Below are 16,855 nucleotides of genomic sequence, written 5' to 3' on the forward strand. Positions count from 1 at the left end.
TTAAAAGGGTATAAAGAAAAAATTATTAATAGTAACTAAAAGAAAAAAGTAGTAAGAATCAAAAAAACCCCTTCAGAACACTTCTCCTCCCCCAACAACCTTTCTTTCCCACTGACAATGTAAAGAAACAAAACCTAAAATTTCCAGTCAGTTTACCACCTCTAGAATAGTCTTTCTTCAGTTCACCTAGGGAGAGAAGTCCCTCTTGTTAATGTTATGGAGACTTCTCTGCAAGAGGAAGAAAAACAGTTCTCATGTGGCTCCTAATTTCCTCACAGATAAAAGCTGCTCAGGGAACCCTGCCATCGTGAAGTCCCTCCCGTTTTCCACAAGCCTTCCCACATCTTGTCAATGAGCCATGTCAACTTATGGAGTATTGTTTTAAAGATGAGCTTTTTAAAGGCAAGTTTTCATTAAAAGAGAAGTTCTCATTATCTATTTCTAAAATCATCATCATCATCCCTGGGAACGGAGATCTTCTCCTGGAGGCACAGGACTACTCTACACTCTTTCTCTGTTCAGACTTCTCATGGGATCACAGCTGCTTTAACATCTGCTTACTTAAACATGGAAGCCTTTGCTTGATATCAGTTTGAACCCTTCATCTCCCCATAGTTTCATGCATTATAGGGAAAAAGTCCTTTCTCCATAGCTTACAAGATGATTTCAGCTCCAAAATCAAGGCATGTCCTCATCCCGCTCATCTGGGACTTCTTCCTCACTGACCATGATGTCTTCATGTTGTTCCTTCACATTCTTGCATCTTGTTCCTTTCACTTGAGGGAGGATTGAAGCACTGAAAGAATTAACATGTCACCTGGGCCCTTCAAATAGTCACCTGACCTGACTGTATGTAACTTGTGGCAGGAGCTGCAGCTGGAGCTGTGTCAAGATTGGCTTCATGGTTAGTCTTTGGTTTTCTCTAAGCTCAATTCCAGCCTCAAGGCCACTCTGCGTGGCTGAGGGGCTGCCTCTAGTCTCAGCCACACTGAGGGGAGGGGGGCCTGGCGGCAAGATCTTAACAGCCACAGCTGGCTGTGCTCCAGCCAGGGCTCCACAGCTTCCCCCGCATTCCCACTTGGCAGATGCTGGGGCCCAGCCCAGCCAGAATGGGGCTTGGAGTCCCCTGAAGCCCCCAGAGAGGGGCCCAGCCCACCCTGTGGCAGAGCCTGCCTGGCCCAGCCCAGGACAGGGCCCTGCAGGCTTCCTGGGCCCAGCCAGGAAAGAGGAAGTTCCTGGATTTCTTTAATCTTTAACGTGTCTTTCACAGAGGTGTGTCCAGCTTCTCAGTGGTTCAACAGACTGCCAGTTACACAAAAGCTTTTACATCACATCCCGTGATGTTCCTCCCATGTCGAAACCATAACACCCTATTACCCTGGCAACATAAACATGTTCTGCCCCCACATGTCCTGATGTCATTAGAGTGCACTGCACACTAGTATTAACTAATGCTTTATATTTTTGTGAATCTGATGTGCCAGGTCATTGGATCTATATTGTCTAAAAGACTGGTTTTCTTGTGCCTCTTTTTGGCTAGAGGCAGGGCCCCTCTAGCCTTGGTTATAATTTTCTTCTTGGGCATGCATATTAAAGGTTCTTTCAAGGGGATTTGACAGATCATACCTGACAGCTGGCTTATGGGAGGCTGAGGCTACTTCCACTTCAATGGAACTCTCTTGGTTAGTGTTTCTCTCCTTGAGTTGATGCACCCGTGCAGCCAGGATAGAAGTAGGTTTTTCATTCTACCTTCCCATGTCTTCTTTATGGCTGTGCAGGAAGAACAACAGGTCAGCTTGTGGGGTGTACCCTCTCTTTTTAGTTGGCGGACACTGGGCTCTGACTTTGGGGCCTGTGGCTTGCACTGGTGCCCTATGGGAACTGTTCCTCCTCGCCTCTTCTCTCACTACTTACTTCATCTCTTCTTTGTGGTCCTTAATCACAGCAGAGATGTGAGCCTGCATCGGGCCACTGATTATACTATCGTAATTTCTAAGCTTGGCAACAGAACCCACTGTCTCTTGGTTGTTATCGATGTTAATTGTTGTAATGAAGGTGGTGTTTTGATGTGGCTGTAGATTTGCTAGATTTTACATTTGCCTTGTGCACCTGACCTTGTCAGTGTCATTGTTATGCTTTTTATCCCTCCTAAAAGAGTACCTCTAATACTGCCACTTCTCTTAGTTGTTGGATCCCTTCTTCAAGGGTTTTCTAGCACATTCTATGATGGTGCTCTTTCTGGGGGCAGACCTCTTTCTTACACTCATTAAAAGCTGCTCCCAGAGGGAAAGGGGCCTTGGCTCCCTTATGAATTCCGATTCACAACTGAGTCTTGGGTCAAGGGTCCTAAATTCTTTGCCTCACCACCATTTAGTGGCATGCTTGTACCCATAAGGTCCCAGACTTGAAGTAACTAGGTCTCATGCCCCTGTCGTACAATGTTTTTGTGCAGATTATGGAGACTTTTATATGTCAGGGACTCAGTGATGATTTAAACCTCTGGCTCCTCTGCAGATTGTGAGGGCCCTCCTTTCTTATATTATCTGAGTGCTTTGACTTAATCTTAAACTTTGTTTCTACAGGGGGCAGTTGCTGTTGCCTGTGACTGCCCTTGTGGTTTAATTGGAACGTGGACGGTTGTAACATCTGTGGTTTCTACTGCTGCACTATATTGCTGTAATGAAGGTGGGGTTTTGATGTGGCTGTAGATTTGCTAGATTTTACATTTGCCTTGTGCACCTGACCTTGTCAGTGTCATTGTTATGCTTTTTATCCCTCCTAAAAGAGTACCTCTAATACTGCCACTTCTCTTAGTTGTTGGATCCCTTCTTCAAGGGTTTTCTAGCACATTCTATGATGGTGCTCTTTCTGGGGGCAGACCTCTTTCTTACACTCATTAAAAGCTGCTCCCAGAGGGAAAGGGGCCTTGGCTCCCTTATGAATTCCGATTCACAACTGAGTCTTGGGTCAAGGGTCCTAAATTCTTTGCCTCACCACCATTTAGTGGCATGCTTGTACCCATAAGGTCCCAGACTTGAAGTAACTAGGTCTCATGCCCCTGTCGTACAATGTTTTTGTGCAGATTATGGAGACTTTTATATGTCAGGGACTCAGTGATGATTTAAACCTCTGGCTCCTCTGCAGATTGTGAGGGCCCTCCTTTCTTATATTATCTGAGTGCTTTGACTTAATCTTAAACTTTGTTTCTACAGGGGGCAGTTGCTGTTGCCTGTGACTGCCCTTGTGGTTTAATTGGAACGTGGACGGTTGTAACATCTGTGGTTTCTACTGCTGCACTATTAGACTCTCCCTCTTCGAGGCAGGGGGAGGTTTTTTCACTAGTTGGAGAAATGTACTCCTTCATGATCTGGCATATTTACTGTATTTCTTTTAATAGAACCTCCACCAAAAGTGGGTGGTTTATTTTTGAGGGGGGCTGTGGGGCAGGGTTAGGCAGTGGGGTAGCATGCCTAGTCTCTGGGGCAGTGTCAGGCTCTGTGGCAGCATCCCTCTTCTCTGGGGTAGGTTATAAGGGTGGTTATCCAAGGCAATCTTTCCTTATCTCTGAATGCTAAATAGAACAGGCTTAACAGGCATGTCAGCAACACCAACCATTGTATGATATCATTAGCATTTAGAGAAGATTTGAACCCTTCAAAAACTGGTGGGGTAGACCCAAAGAGCTGATTGAAGGGTTTGGAAAAGATTTCTCCCAGTGTCATTTCCTCACAGTAGGTACTATTATTAAAGTAACCCCTAAAACATACAGTTAGCGTGCGATAGCTCTGAATCCATGTGCCCGCCTTCCAGAGGAAGTTTAAAATCCATGGATTCATCACTCCTCACCTTATTAACCCATAAAGAAAATGGGATAACAGCCACAGCAGTCTTAATTATGGGACCCATGTTTAGATAAGGGCCTGCAAATGGGAGAAATATAGCCAGGACCATGTGACACCCAAACCACATGGTGACCACATGGTGACACTTAACGAGGTTTCTATATTGGGCACACAAAAATTAGGTTACTCAAGAACTGTTATTGCCTTTTTCACCCTTTCTCTCTCGATGCCCTCATGCCCAATGTTGTGTGCCAAAATCTGTCTAGGTTTGAAAAGACAGGCGCCTGCTAAGGAAGGCAGGAGCTTCTCTTGAAATGGAAAATGTAAACCCCTTCCCTCTGAGTTACTATAATTTTGAAATGAAGGATCTCTCAGGCAAAGATATGGGAATAACAGTTCTTTATTAGGAAAAATAAAAATGCAGTAATTACAAAACAACACTGACAGGGTCAGAATACAGCTTGACACCCTGTTGGTCAGGGTGCTGGTAGCAGTCTGATTGAATGGTGGCTGCAGCCCTCCAGGAGTGACAGATGTATTTCTGTTGAAACAATGACTCTGTAGAAAGGGTGTAGGTTTTCTCTGAGGGTGCAGTGGTGTTATAGATGGGCCTGTCTTTTTCTGGGATTGTAGTGGGAAAAGGCTGCCTGTAGTGTTCTAAATTTCAGATTATATTCAGGGAGGAATGCTTGGCTCTGCCCCCTGGGTGGAACATCTCACAATGGGCTAATGTAATTTTATCAGTCATGCTGTGAGACTCAGTGGTCCATTAACAGAAGATATCTCCCCAGAGGGAGGATTGGTTGTGGAAGAGATAAAGAAAACTGTCCCACCTGGTTTTAACAGATGGCAATAGAAAACACATCTCTGGCCACATCATGCATTTGCAACCTAAGACAGCTCACTTGCAATCCTGAGCCATCAGTGGCTCCTCCATCTCTGGCCTAGGGATTTTTTCAGCTTTTTATGTTGAGGGTATACTGAAAATACAATGACTACAATGTTGTCAGTCATTGTATACATAAGTCATTACATTGCAGTCATTAAGTATTTCTTTAGAATCTACATATTGAACATGTGCCAATTTTTGGACCCTAGTTTCCAGCTGTTGTGGGCAGAATGGAATCTTTGGACAGAGTTTATTAGAGAATCCCTCCCACTGAGTTACAAGGTACAGAACTTGTTTTCTAGGCCCCTTGCATGTCAAACCCCTCCTCAGAGAGGAGTCAAGGTATGATTTGATCTAATCTTCACCCCAGACTTGGTAAGCAGTTTATGTTTAAAGGACTGTGCAAGTGCAATTGAATCTTTATGCAACTTCGTCCACAAGATTAGGGATGGCAAACCAAAAATACTTAAGTTATTAAAGTAAATTATTTATTGATGATATTAATGATAATAATTAGACTAAAAGAGCATTTTTATTTAATACATGGTACAGTTATGACTTCCAGTATAGTGCACTGTTTACTGAAGCTATATTGAAGAAACAATATTAAAGCTAGCAAAACAATTGAGAAGAAATTGATGGTACTTACCCATACCAGTGACCATGGGCAAGTCTCTTCTACTCAGCCTTAAGGAGTAACCTGGAAGGGGATTCCCATTCAAGGAAGGAAGCTACACACACACACTCCATCCAAGAAGGAGTATGTCAGAATTCTCTGCCATTAAAAAGAGGGCCTCGCCTTTTGTACTATAAAGTGATTGAGAGTCAGATGTATCAGATCAGCTCAGCAGCTTTACTTAAATTATCAGTAGTGTCACTTGTTGGTTCCATTATAAGGAGCTCTGTCTGCTGCATCCTCACCAGTGTCAGTTTCTGATGTGAAAGACTGTTCTTCACAGAATAGAGTGTTTAACTTTGGGATTGATGAGTCAGGCTGGTCTCATTCTTCGTCATTCTTCAACGCCAAAAGCAGGGTGAACCCCTCTTCTCCATCAGCACTGATAACTTTTGCATAGAGACGCAAGTTTGATCTGCTTTACCTCCACTTGAGGAGAGCGTCCTGATGTCCCCATAAGCAGATACCATGATTTCACTTTTCAGTTGACATAGTAACAAACATTCTTTGTCAGTTACTTGCTGGGGGCTGGGAGTATACAACTTTTTATCTGTAGTTCACTTGATACATGGTAGTTTATTAAACCCTCATATTTGGTCATGTGTGTCTTAACTTGTGTAATAGTTGAAACAATTTTTTTGCTGAAAAGATGATCAATGTTTCAAAGTGTTGATGAGTTTGTTAGAGATTATGAGTTCAGCTAACAGTTTGACTGGAACCTGAGCTTCAGTAGTTTAATTTGCGTTATAAGCTGATTTTGATCAAATTGGTACAAAAGACGGGGTGTGTTCTCATATCGAGTCAATTAGGATAGCTTTAGTTAAACTTCAGTTAATTAAGAGGAAATTTATGCTAAACTGAATATATTTCTCTTATGGTGAAATAAGAATTTACAAGAAAACATGGCCATTCCTGAGCCAAGCTGATTTGTAAGACAACATTTCCTGATCACAAGTGTTTCATTTATTTAAGTTTGTTTTTATGAAAACAAAGTGCCACAGATCTTTTTAAAAAGTCTTAATTCCAAAATTTTGTGAAGATAGTCAAGCATAGTATGCCTTCAAATTTTCAGTTATCTTTCCTTTGTCTCTCTGTGTCTTTGTGTGTAAAGTCATTAAGCTTTAGTTCTGTAGTATTTGTGTGTTACATGGTAACCACATGGTTAACTCTATCCTAAAAACTTTGCTCTAACTCCATCCTAGAGCATTGGAAATTACCTTGGCAGGACTGACACTGTCTGCCCTTTGCTTTATGTTATATGGCTTGTGCAGTCTATATTGCTGCTAGATAAAACTCAACACCATTTGAGCAGGGAGTGTTGGGTTTTGTCCCTGTATTTTTCTGTCAATGCAGGAAGAACATTCTTCAGTTCTTGGATGCTGAAAGAGATGTCTCAGTGGTCAAAAGCAGCTTCAAGCCTGGAGATGTAATTCATTATGTACTGGACAGACGTCGCACTCTAAACATTTCTCAGGATTTGCACAGCCTTCTTCCTGAAGTTTCCCCAATGAAAAATCGCCGATTTAAAACCTGTGCAGTTGTTGGGAATTCTGGCGTCCTTCTGAAGAGTGGTTGTGGAAAAGAGATTGACAGCCATGACTTTGTAATAAGGTAAGTTTTTATCTGCTGTTGAAGATGCAGGCTACTATGTTTCTTGCAGAAAAGCTGGGAGAAATGTTTTAATCTGAGGTACATATTACAAGTGTTATATTACAGAAATTAATCTGAAACAGTATCCACCAACATGTGGTTCCCCAAATTTAAATTCATGCCTATATTAATGATAAGAAGATTATTGTGAAAATAAAACAAGAAAGAGTGGTTTGCATGACTTAATTTTGCTTTTTGCTATGCTTATTCCAGACAAAATTATTCTTATAGAGGTCTTGGTAGAAGAAATGCAAAATGGTTTCTTTTTAAGAATACTCTTTTTTACCTTTTGGTCAGCACAGATGGCCTTCTGTAAATTACTACTCTAACTTTGTGTAGCATGTAGTAAAATTTCAGTGTGGTATATTGATGTTAAATCAGGATTCTACTGAGGTAGTTGGAAGTCACCCTAATATATTCCTTCATGTTGGTTTAAGAATCTATTCTTGCAGTTTGGGGGAAAATTATATGTTTCACTTTTTATTCATTCTTCAAACACACACAATAGAAGGCCTTTGGATTTCATGTATCATGTCAAAGCTCATTTGGCATCTTGACATTATGTAGAAAATGCTGAAAAAGAGATGAGTACTTCTGCTTTTGAAGCAGAAGTTTCAATTGATTTGGTTGGAGAAGATTGAAAGGGCAGAAAACAGGAGGATTGTGACAGAAAGCAATATAGAAATAACAGTCATTGTGAGTTATTTGCTTTTTCTTTTTTCATCTTAAAGAATGATGGGGACAATAAACAGTAAAAGGACAGGGAAAAGAAAAATAACAGTTTTGCAGTACATAAATAAAAAAAGAAGATACATGAGTTTTGTAGTTTATTTGAAAGTTATTTCAACAAGTTGCAACTGAAGCAATAACACACTTCTCTTTCTTTTTCCTTACCATTGAAGTTAGCATCCTTACTTACTGCAGAGGAAATCTAAAAGCAATTACCAGTTTTAAGCTGCATGCAGCGTATTCTCTCTGAGATTAAATGTGATTTGTTTAACAGGATGTATTGGTTTTGGACAAATTTAGGAAGAAATGTTCTGAAAGTGTGTATCCTCTCATGAAGAATAGGTTTTAGCAACTTTTCTTGTACAGGTTCTTACAGGTTTGAAAGGATTTTTCTTGGAGAAAGTGAAAAAATTGTTTATTTAACAAGCAAGTTGTTTACAAGTACAAAAAGAGCAAATAATGTTGAATAATAAAACTTTCTGCTGCTTTGAAAAGATTCAGAATTTTTTCTGTAGGTTCAGTCTTTTTCCAAGTCCGGAGCTGGCCTCTGGGCCGCAGAGCATTGCTGGGGGGGCCCCTGGATAATGTTTTGTGTTTCAGATTGGAGAAAAGTTGCATAGTTTTAGAAGACAAAGCTACAGGTCCAGGAAAAACTACTCCTTCAATTAACAAATAAACAGGTAGCTTAAAAAGCAAAGAAACTACTCTGTCTGTTTTTCTCTAGGGAGAAAAAGCCATGAGTTGGGGAAAAACCGAGAGTCTTATCTCTGTGTGTTTAAACACAGGTAGTAAAAATATGTTGTTGCTTTTGTTTCCTCTTTCTCTCTCTCTGGGTTTAGCTTAAAGCTATAGGACCCATTTTTGGGCACAAAGCAGGCAATAGGGGATAGAATAACATCACCCCACGACACAGAACTACAGAAAAAATTAGATGCTGGATTTTCTAGATTAAAATTTTCATAGAGAAGGCAAGGTACATACTTTATTTTAAATCATGTGCTGAATTTCTTTGCAGTCTTCCCCATGTTCTTCCACACATTTTAACTAGCCATGAAACTAGCTGATGATATCTGATAGGAGGTTTTAATTAATTCAGCTACACAGAGGAAAGATAATATTCTAAAGAGTTGGTGGAGTTTAATAGGATTAGTAGGAAGTTACTGTTGCTAATCAGGTGTTTAGACTGGAGAGAGATGTGGATGTTTTGTGAAGATGGTGAGGAAATGGAACAGGTTGCCTGGAGAAGCTGTGTATGTCCCCCCTGGAAGTGTTCAGGGCCAGGTTGTATGGGGCTCTGAGCAACCTGTTCTAGTGAAAGTCTCCCTGACCGTGGTGGGGGATTTAGAACTAGATAATCTTTAAGGCCTCCTTTCAACCTAAACCATTCTATGATTCCATGAAACATCTCTCATATGGTATATGAGATATTAAAGTGATCTGTATAACAACTAGTGAGTCTGACAATATTCTGATTAATAACCTCTGCTTGGCCCTGCTGCCTATAGGAAGTTTCAATGCAGTGATTTTTTAATTTTTTTTTTTTTTTAATTTACAAATGAAAGTTAAGATGTTTTAGAATTTACATATTTTAAACTATAAGATATTTATTTATTTAAGTCTTTATGCATGTATAGTTATATAGCATCTGTTTAAATAGCAAGGAATTTGTTTGTAGCGGAAGTTAAAGAAAAAAACAAATAATTCATCAAAGTTAGTTTCCTACATTCCGCATCTTCCATTTAGAAAAATTGCACATCATTTGATATGTTATCACATTGTGTAATTATGAAGTTCTGGAGTGCTTCATAAGCCCTTACCTGTATTTTTGTTAGGATTCTGATATTAAAATGTACCATGACACTCTGTTAATCCTTTACTTTTATATGATCTCTCTAGAAGTAAAATATCCTCACTTATGTGCTGCCTGATGGTATTCTTGAAAGTAGTTTCTGAATGTATCCAAATGTATAGCCTGGAGAAGGACAGTTTTGTAGAATCTTCTGATACTAAGTGCATTATGCCTCTATGCTGTGACAAGTATGTCATATTATTCTGGTTAAATATATTCCCTTGATTTTGATTGTATTTTATGGGGAGGGGGGTGGGCGGGGGGAGAGAGGGGAAGAGGTTGAAATCTGAAGGAAAATTTTGTCTCTGAGAGTTGTTTCTTAGAGGAGCAGTTCCTAGGTTAGAGTTAACACCAACAATACCATTAATTTAATGGTTAAACTGACAGTGAACATCTGTGACAATGAAGAGGACACAACAGATATCCAGCAATATTTGCAGTATTGATTAACTCAAGATCCTATAAAGGTAGTGAAGGTGAATAATGGACAAACACACAGAAGTTTCACAAGTTTAATGAAGTCATGCCTATTTTGGCTGTAGAAAATGTGGCCCATCTAATTAAAAGGGGAAGCAAGGAGACTCTTTGTTTTTTAAAAAATCCCAAACTATGATGACTATGAACTATTTTCTGATTCCCGTATGCTTTTTCTTCTCACCTCTTATGCTTTTATACCCCATTAGGAACTATTGATCTGTGTGCCCCTGCTACTCTCTTATAGTGCCAAGCTTCAGTGTACTGCATTTTGATCTATACCCAGAGAGAGTCTGAATCATTCCAAAATATCTGATTAGATTAATACGTACGTCTTGTTCCCACATTTCTTCACTTTCTCATGCTGAAATTACCAGGGCTGAGTTAACTGTTGCATCTTACAGAGCAGATGAACTTCTTATATATATTTTGTATATTTTGAAATGCAGTGGTTATGTAGGAGTTACTGAGAAATGCAGCTGTATTTTGGGCAAGTGTAAAATAACAATGCTAAGTATTGCCAAATAATAACTTGGAATTACCTCTGGAAACCAATGTGTGCCAAACAATTCAGCTTTGGGTTCAGAATTTGAACAATATCAAAAATCAGAGTAAGTAGTTATATTTTTTATTTTAAATAATTTAATTTGACATTTGTGATGAGACCTAAGCAAAAGCAGAGGCCAAGTTCAGTTTTGGAGTAATTTGGTTAAAACCAACCAGTCAAACAAACCCTAGTAAATATATTGTGGTTTTTTCTTGTGGTGACCCCACTTCTAGAAAAGTCCCTTTCATTTCAGTTGTACAGTATGGAGAAGAGACCTGTTGAATGAATCTTTTTCAGTAGGGTAAGGCTGGTCTGACAAGGAACAGCCATGAGAAGATACTAGTTGCTTCTTTCTTTGGATTGAAGTGCCTAGTTTATATATTACCACTCTTCTTTTCCCACTGGAGTTTTGCCTGGTGACTCTGCCAGCATTTAGGAACCAAATGGATGTTTTTGCTATCACTGGTGATAAAATTTTGCTGGGCAAATGCAGCTGTATTTTTCCAGCATTCTTTGACTTTTGTTTATAACTTTACCATCCATGTGGTTAGTGAAGTTAACATGAAAAATCTTGTAGTCCTTTTTTTTTTTTTTTTTTTCATTTTGAGAGGAAAGAATACATCCTTTAACAGATGTCTTAGTTTGCCCTGTGTGTAGGTGAGGATAATCTGATATGACTTTCTCCCTAGCATATTGATTTTTATGGGCAATATGTGATTATTTCTGTGATATGCAGAAGCAAGCATCGTATGTGGTGTGAGCAGAAGACAGCAGATATGGTCTGGCAGAAGAAAAGGACAGACCTCATCATACTGTGGAGGCCTGGTATCTTATTTCAGGAAAGCAATATAAATTAATAATAATTAGTAGTAGCTTCATTAGTGTGTGTTGTTCTTTCAGGCACTAGGAAAAAAGCATCATAAATTTGTCAGAATAAAGGTATTTAGAATATTAATTTACCTGTATCCTGGAACCTGGTTTTTGTAATTCATATCAGCTTTTATCTTCAAATTTTTTTTAGTACACCTTGCTTGAACCATGGCCATCATGCCAAGTAAAGCTAAATCCTTAGAGCCAGCAGATCTGGCTTTGAAAGCAAAGTTGCCAATTTAACACACATATTTTAAAGCATGAGTCTTCCTCTAAAAATAACATCTGAATACATCATGACTAGCTCATTAGACCCTTTTCAGAACTCAAATGTGGCAGCTCTGTTTTTGCCTTCTGTTTCTTCCTTAAACTTGTCACACTATGTTGAAACATTAAATTAAAGCAGAGGAGAGCCATCATCTTCCAATGTTCTTGCTCAGGGTTTTGTGTGTCTGGGAAAATGGGAGCTCTGGTGGAGTTGTCAGCCAGATGTGAGTGGTCTCCACCTCAGGTGAGCCTTGGAGAAGGCTTGACTCATGTAGCCACATTTTAGGATTGTTGGGGTTTTTTTAAAGAAGTTAGTCCTTAAGTAGGTGGTTTAGGAGGATATTAAAGGACAGAAGTCTAGAATGCTCAAGAAATACCAGTAGAAAGTGACTTCTCTACATCTATATACAAATGATCATGGGTTCTAAAGAGGCTGCTTGAGTAAATACATGTCCTATCAGCATCCAAATGTAGAGCAAATAAGATTAGTCCGAATCTTCCTTGAATCTTCTTATAACTATCTTGAGAAAAAAGGATACTATTATTTTTAAGTAACTTATTCATATTGTTGATAATACAGAGCCTTTAATTTATTAGTTTTCTAAACGGCTGAAAACTCAGGAACACTATGCTTTTTCTTTTTCCCATTGACTGTTTTTTAAGAGGTGAAAAAGTTCAGAAGAGTCTTAATCTAAATGACTGGCTTTTTAGCTGTTCTTCATTTTGGAAAGTTCAAACTACTGCTGCTTTCTGTATTCCATTCTAACAGCCCCAAAGTGCTTATTCAAAACAATGAAAATCGTAATTTTTTCTGAATTGATTGCAAGGGTGATAATTTTTTTAATCCTTTCTGTCCTGATAATGTCACAATTTTTTAAAAAATTTTCTGTATCAGAATTATAACAATTATGTGGGTCTTCATAATTGCCCTACAGAATATACTCTTTATAGATAGTAATGTGTGATGGTATTTTCACATAAAAAGTCTAAGGCACGGGTGTTCGGGATACTGCTAAGTTCCATTTCTTAGTTTTTCATGCAGTAAAATATAATTTTAAATATTTCACTGCTGTACTTTTTGTGGGTTTTTTAAAATATATTTTGTTATATATGCAAAAAATTTTCAGTGATAGAAATTCATTGCTTTATTTTCTTGCCAAAGGAATAGTACTGGGAAGAACAGCAATCTAATCCATGTGTAATTTTGCAGCAGGACACACAATAAAGATGTAAATAATGTGTTTTGCAGCTCTTTCTAAAATGCCATTTAGACTTTTTCTGACACACCACTATGCTCTGTCAGTTGATAACTTGGATTTCAGTCACTGCTGTTCAGGGAGATGCTGGGAAGAAAGAATTTGTTGATTACCAATATAAGTTCTAATCTGGGCAACAGGAATTAATGAAGTTTTTTAGCAGGTGATGTTACAAAAACCATCTTCATACTGAAGTCATAAATTCAGTATTTTTGTGAACTTGTGTTGTGAAAGGGTGTATCAAGTCAAAATTTTACATGGCATATACTAAAAACCCCTCATGATTGTTGTATGTAAATAGAATCTGTAGTGCTGTACCTGAGCCTCTAGCCTTGCAGTTCTCATGAAACATCCTCTGTTGTACCATGGATAACAACTGAGATGAAGTGGGTATGTTAGGGGATTCACTATTACTTCAGATTCCTATGGTTAATTTGAAGCAACTTTAGTTTTTTTCAGTAGCCAAAGAAGTATGCCGAACATGTGAGAATCCATACACTTTACTAATAATTGCATTTGTTGGGGGAAATAGGAAGTTGGTGCATGTTTTTTTTTTGTAAATTCCTATTTTTTGGGCATGTGTGAAAGTTACCACAGCACTGCTGCACACTTTTATTTGGAGAACCGGGTGAGAAGATGTGCTATATCCACACAAGTATTAGGGCAGTGTGCTTCTTGCTTGTAGATTGAGTGCAGTCTAGCTGTGAGGTCTTCAGTCTTGAACTCATTTTTTCCTCTCCTGCTTGCTCAAGCCTTAAATTTTTCTTTCACGTCCAATTATTTCCTAAAAATGGCATGAACCATTGAACTCAAGATTACTATTTTGACTTACAAGATTTTGGATATGAATCTGGATATGAAACCTTGCAGTCTACTCAGGAAGGAGTGTATGTTATTGACACTAATCTACTGTAATGCCTTATGTTTCAGAAAGGTTTAATATATCTGCCAGCAACAATCTGATTTTCGTTTTTTGTCTACTCAGAATGTATGTGTTTATTACTGTGTAACTGATATTTTTGGCTTACATCTACAAAGAGAAGATATTAATTAAACAAATTATCAGTATAAAGCACTTCTTTCCCATGACTTTATAGTGTTTTAAAGTACTTATTTCAACTTGTAATCCTCAAGTCCACCAATTGTTAGAGGATTAAGAAGTGTACAGATTCATGGCCATTTCTTGCATTATTCTACTGCAGGTAAAGTATTTTTTTGGTTCTCAATGTCAGATAAAATGGAAATGATAACCATTTTACTCAAGGAAATTTTAATGGCTTTTATTTAAAATTAACTTGAAATATAGTCTATGAATATTGTGGCTGGACCTTTGTATTCATATACATGATCTGTATACTTACTAATGAAAACGCAAGTTGAACTGAATCTCTGAAGAATAACTGACTTCTCATTTGAGCATATTTTTTATGATTTTGATTGCATTATTTTCTTTGTTAAGCTCTGCTTTCTAAAAGACTATGATGTTATGGATGTTTGGGACATAGAGATGGCACAGCAAACCCAGGGATGATCACCCACTTTGGTGAAAGTGTAGTATAGGAGCACCTACTCCATTCTTCATTTTTTTCTCATGGCATACAACTCCAGCCATTAACTGTGTTTTTTTCTCCACATTTTTTTCTTAACTTATCCTACTGTAACTAATACATGCTACAGGTGTTTGTGGAAGAAGCATGTTTTCAATCACTGAGACTTTTTGGTCTGCATGTCTCAGTATCTCAGTTGTTTTATGTGTGCTCGAATACTACATGATAATTTCACATGTTACCTAATTTTTTCCTTTTATCCCAGAGTTCTTTTTAGTGACAGCATTGCAGTGCATTTTTCAGTTGAAAATCTTCTGTTATCACACTGAAAGCTCATGTGTGGGAACACCTGTATTTTTACTAGGAATATTTTATAGGTATATTTGCCTTTTAGTATTATGGTTGTGCATAGTATTTGTGTAAGTTAGGTGCTTCTGTAAGTTGAGAAATTTCCTAAATAATATAATTGATGCTTAATACTAAGTTTACAGTAGCCACCTTGTTGAAGTAGCTGTGCAGAGGTTTTGTCTATGGTCTGGTCTGATGTCATGGGAAGAAAAGGCACTGCAGCATTAATTTGAGGTACCATGGATATTAGTGCCTATGATACTAGCAATCACATGAATTATGAATGTTTCCCTTACACTTAGGTCTTTTTCTAACCCCCTCTCTAAAATGTATCAATTTTTGTCCCATTAGACCATTTTCTAAATACTTCTGCCATAGATAGTGCTTAGAAGTAGTAAGGGAACAAATAATAACTTATTTGCTAGTTTTGTGCAAGGGAGAAAAGTAGTAGTTAGAGCTTCTGATTAAATGCTTTTATACTGAAAAAAATACTCATGAGATTCTTTGTTTCAAATAATATACTGATACTGAGTTTTTATGGGAAAAAATAGCAAAGGAACCCATGAAAACCATTATTTTAGATTATTATTTTTGCTGGGAGAATACTCATTCCATCTTTTTGTCTGGAAACAGTCAATAGCTTGCACAGGGGAAGATTAGAAGATTTACAAACCTTTTTATAATGTGATATATTATCAATACTGAAATGTTTAGCTGTTTGCTTAATTAAGTCAGTCTTCAGTGCTCAATGTGACTCTTCATTACTGTTATTTTATTCTTAGTAACAGTAGCACAGCAAGTTCATCTTGCTCAGCTTTCACCTGTAGCCTGCTTACTTGCATGCTAACATGAAGACAACACTGCAGTTGTTTTTAGAATGATTGGAAAATGATGGTATATTGCAAGAAATTTGTACATATGCATTCATATGTTACAAGGTACTAATAATATGGGCATGTGTAAAGAAAAGAAAGAGGAAATTCAGTAAATTTCAATCTTCTATATAGTCTTCCTTAAAAAACCTCAAAAAAAGTATGATTCTATTTATGGTGAATAAATCCCTAGGCATGTAATGTTTTTATTGCAGAAATACCCTCACTACCACATTCCTGTTGTGATTATATTTAGCATCTGTGCCTTGTGGCAAATTAGCTAGAACTAAAAAATACAACAAGGGAAGGATATTGCTTTGATTATTTAAAAGTTGTTCAGTTAATAGGCTTCTTCATTTCACTTAAAAGAAGATTAATATATGTATGTTTGCCTCTGAATGTGAAGTTTTCTTGAAAGAATCATATGAATTTGTGGGAGGTCATTGACATCTTCTAACAAAATAAACTTAAAAATTCCAACAGCAGTATGAAACTATGGCATAGCATAAAGATGTATTAGAGGTTTAGAAAAAAGTTCCAAAACAGGTAAAAGCCATATACATACACTCAGGTCTATATACAAATACACAATAGCCAGTTTTATTAGCTGTGAAACAAATAAGAAATATAAGAGTAAACTTAGCGCAGCCTGTTGCACCAGGACAAGGTGCAATCATTTTGAAGTGAAGGAAGATAGATTCAGACTAGTTATAAGCACGAAATTTTACTATAAGAGTGGTAAAGAATTGCACTCCTATTGTTACTGAATGTATTTGGATTGCTCATTATTTTCTGAAGTTATACTTGAAAAATCTGAATATGCAATAACTTACAAATTTATATTGCTTACACTGTATACCTTCCTAAAATACAGACTTGAGTTACTGGTGTAGCAGTAATGATATACAATGTATGCATATGGCATACAGCTTTTTAAACATGATGATGTTGGTACCTACACAGTCTGTTTCTCAAAGTTGGACTCAGAGAGAGCAGGATTTGCAATGTCAAGACCTGTCTTAGATTTTTCAGTAATAGA

General features: G+C 37.8%; 1 protein-coding gene across 4 annotated transcripts in view; it reads left to right on the plus strand.

The window, feature by feature from the left end:
• The window catches only part of ST8SIA4 (ST8 alpha-N-acetyl-neuraminide alpha-2,8-sialyltransferase 4), a 63,231-nt gene that overhangs the window by 17,278 nt on the left and 29,098 nt on the right, over positions 1–16,855 (plus strand). For all 4 annotated transcript variants that reach the window (XM_041471616.1, XM_041471618.1, XM_041471619.1 and 1 more), the window contains exon 3: positions 6,761–7,018. In XM_041471616.1, the coding sequence (XP_041327550.1) occupies positions 6,761–7,018 (258 nt within the window). The remainder of the gene's footprint in view (positions 1–6,760; positions 7,019–16,855) is intronic.

Source organism: Pyrgilauda ruficollis, unplaced genomic scaffold, assembly GCF_017590135.1.
Source record: "Pyrgilauda ruficollis isolate IOZ18807 unplaced genomic scaffold, ASM1759013v1 scaffold271, whole genome shotgun sequence".
NCBI classification, from domain to species: Eukaryota; Metazoa; Chordata; class Aves; order Passeriformes; family Passeridae; genus Pyrgilauda; species Pyrgilauda ruficollis.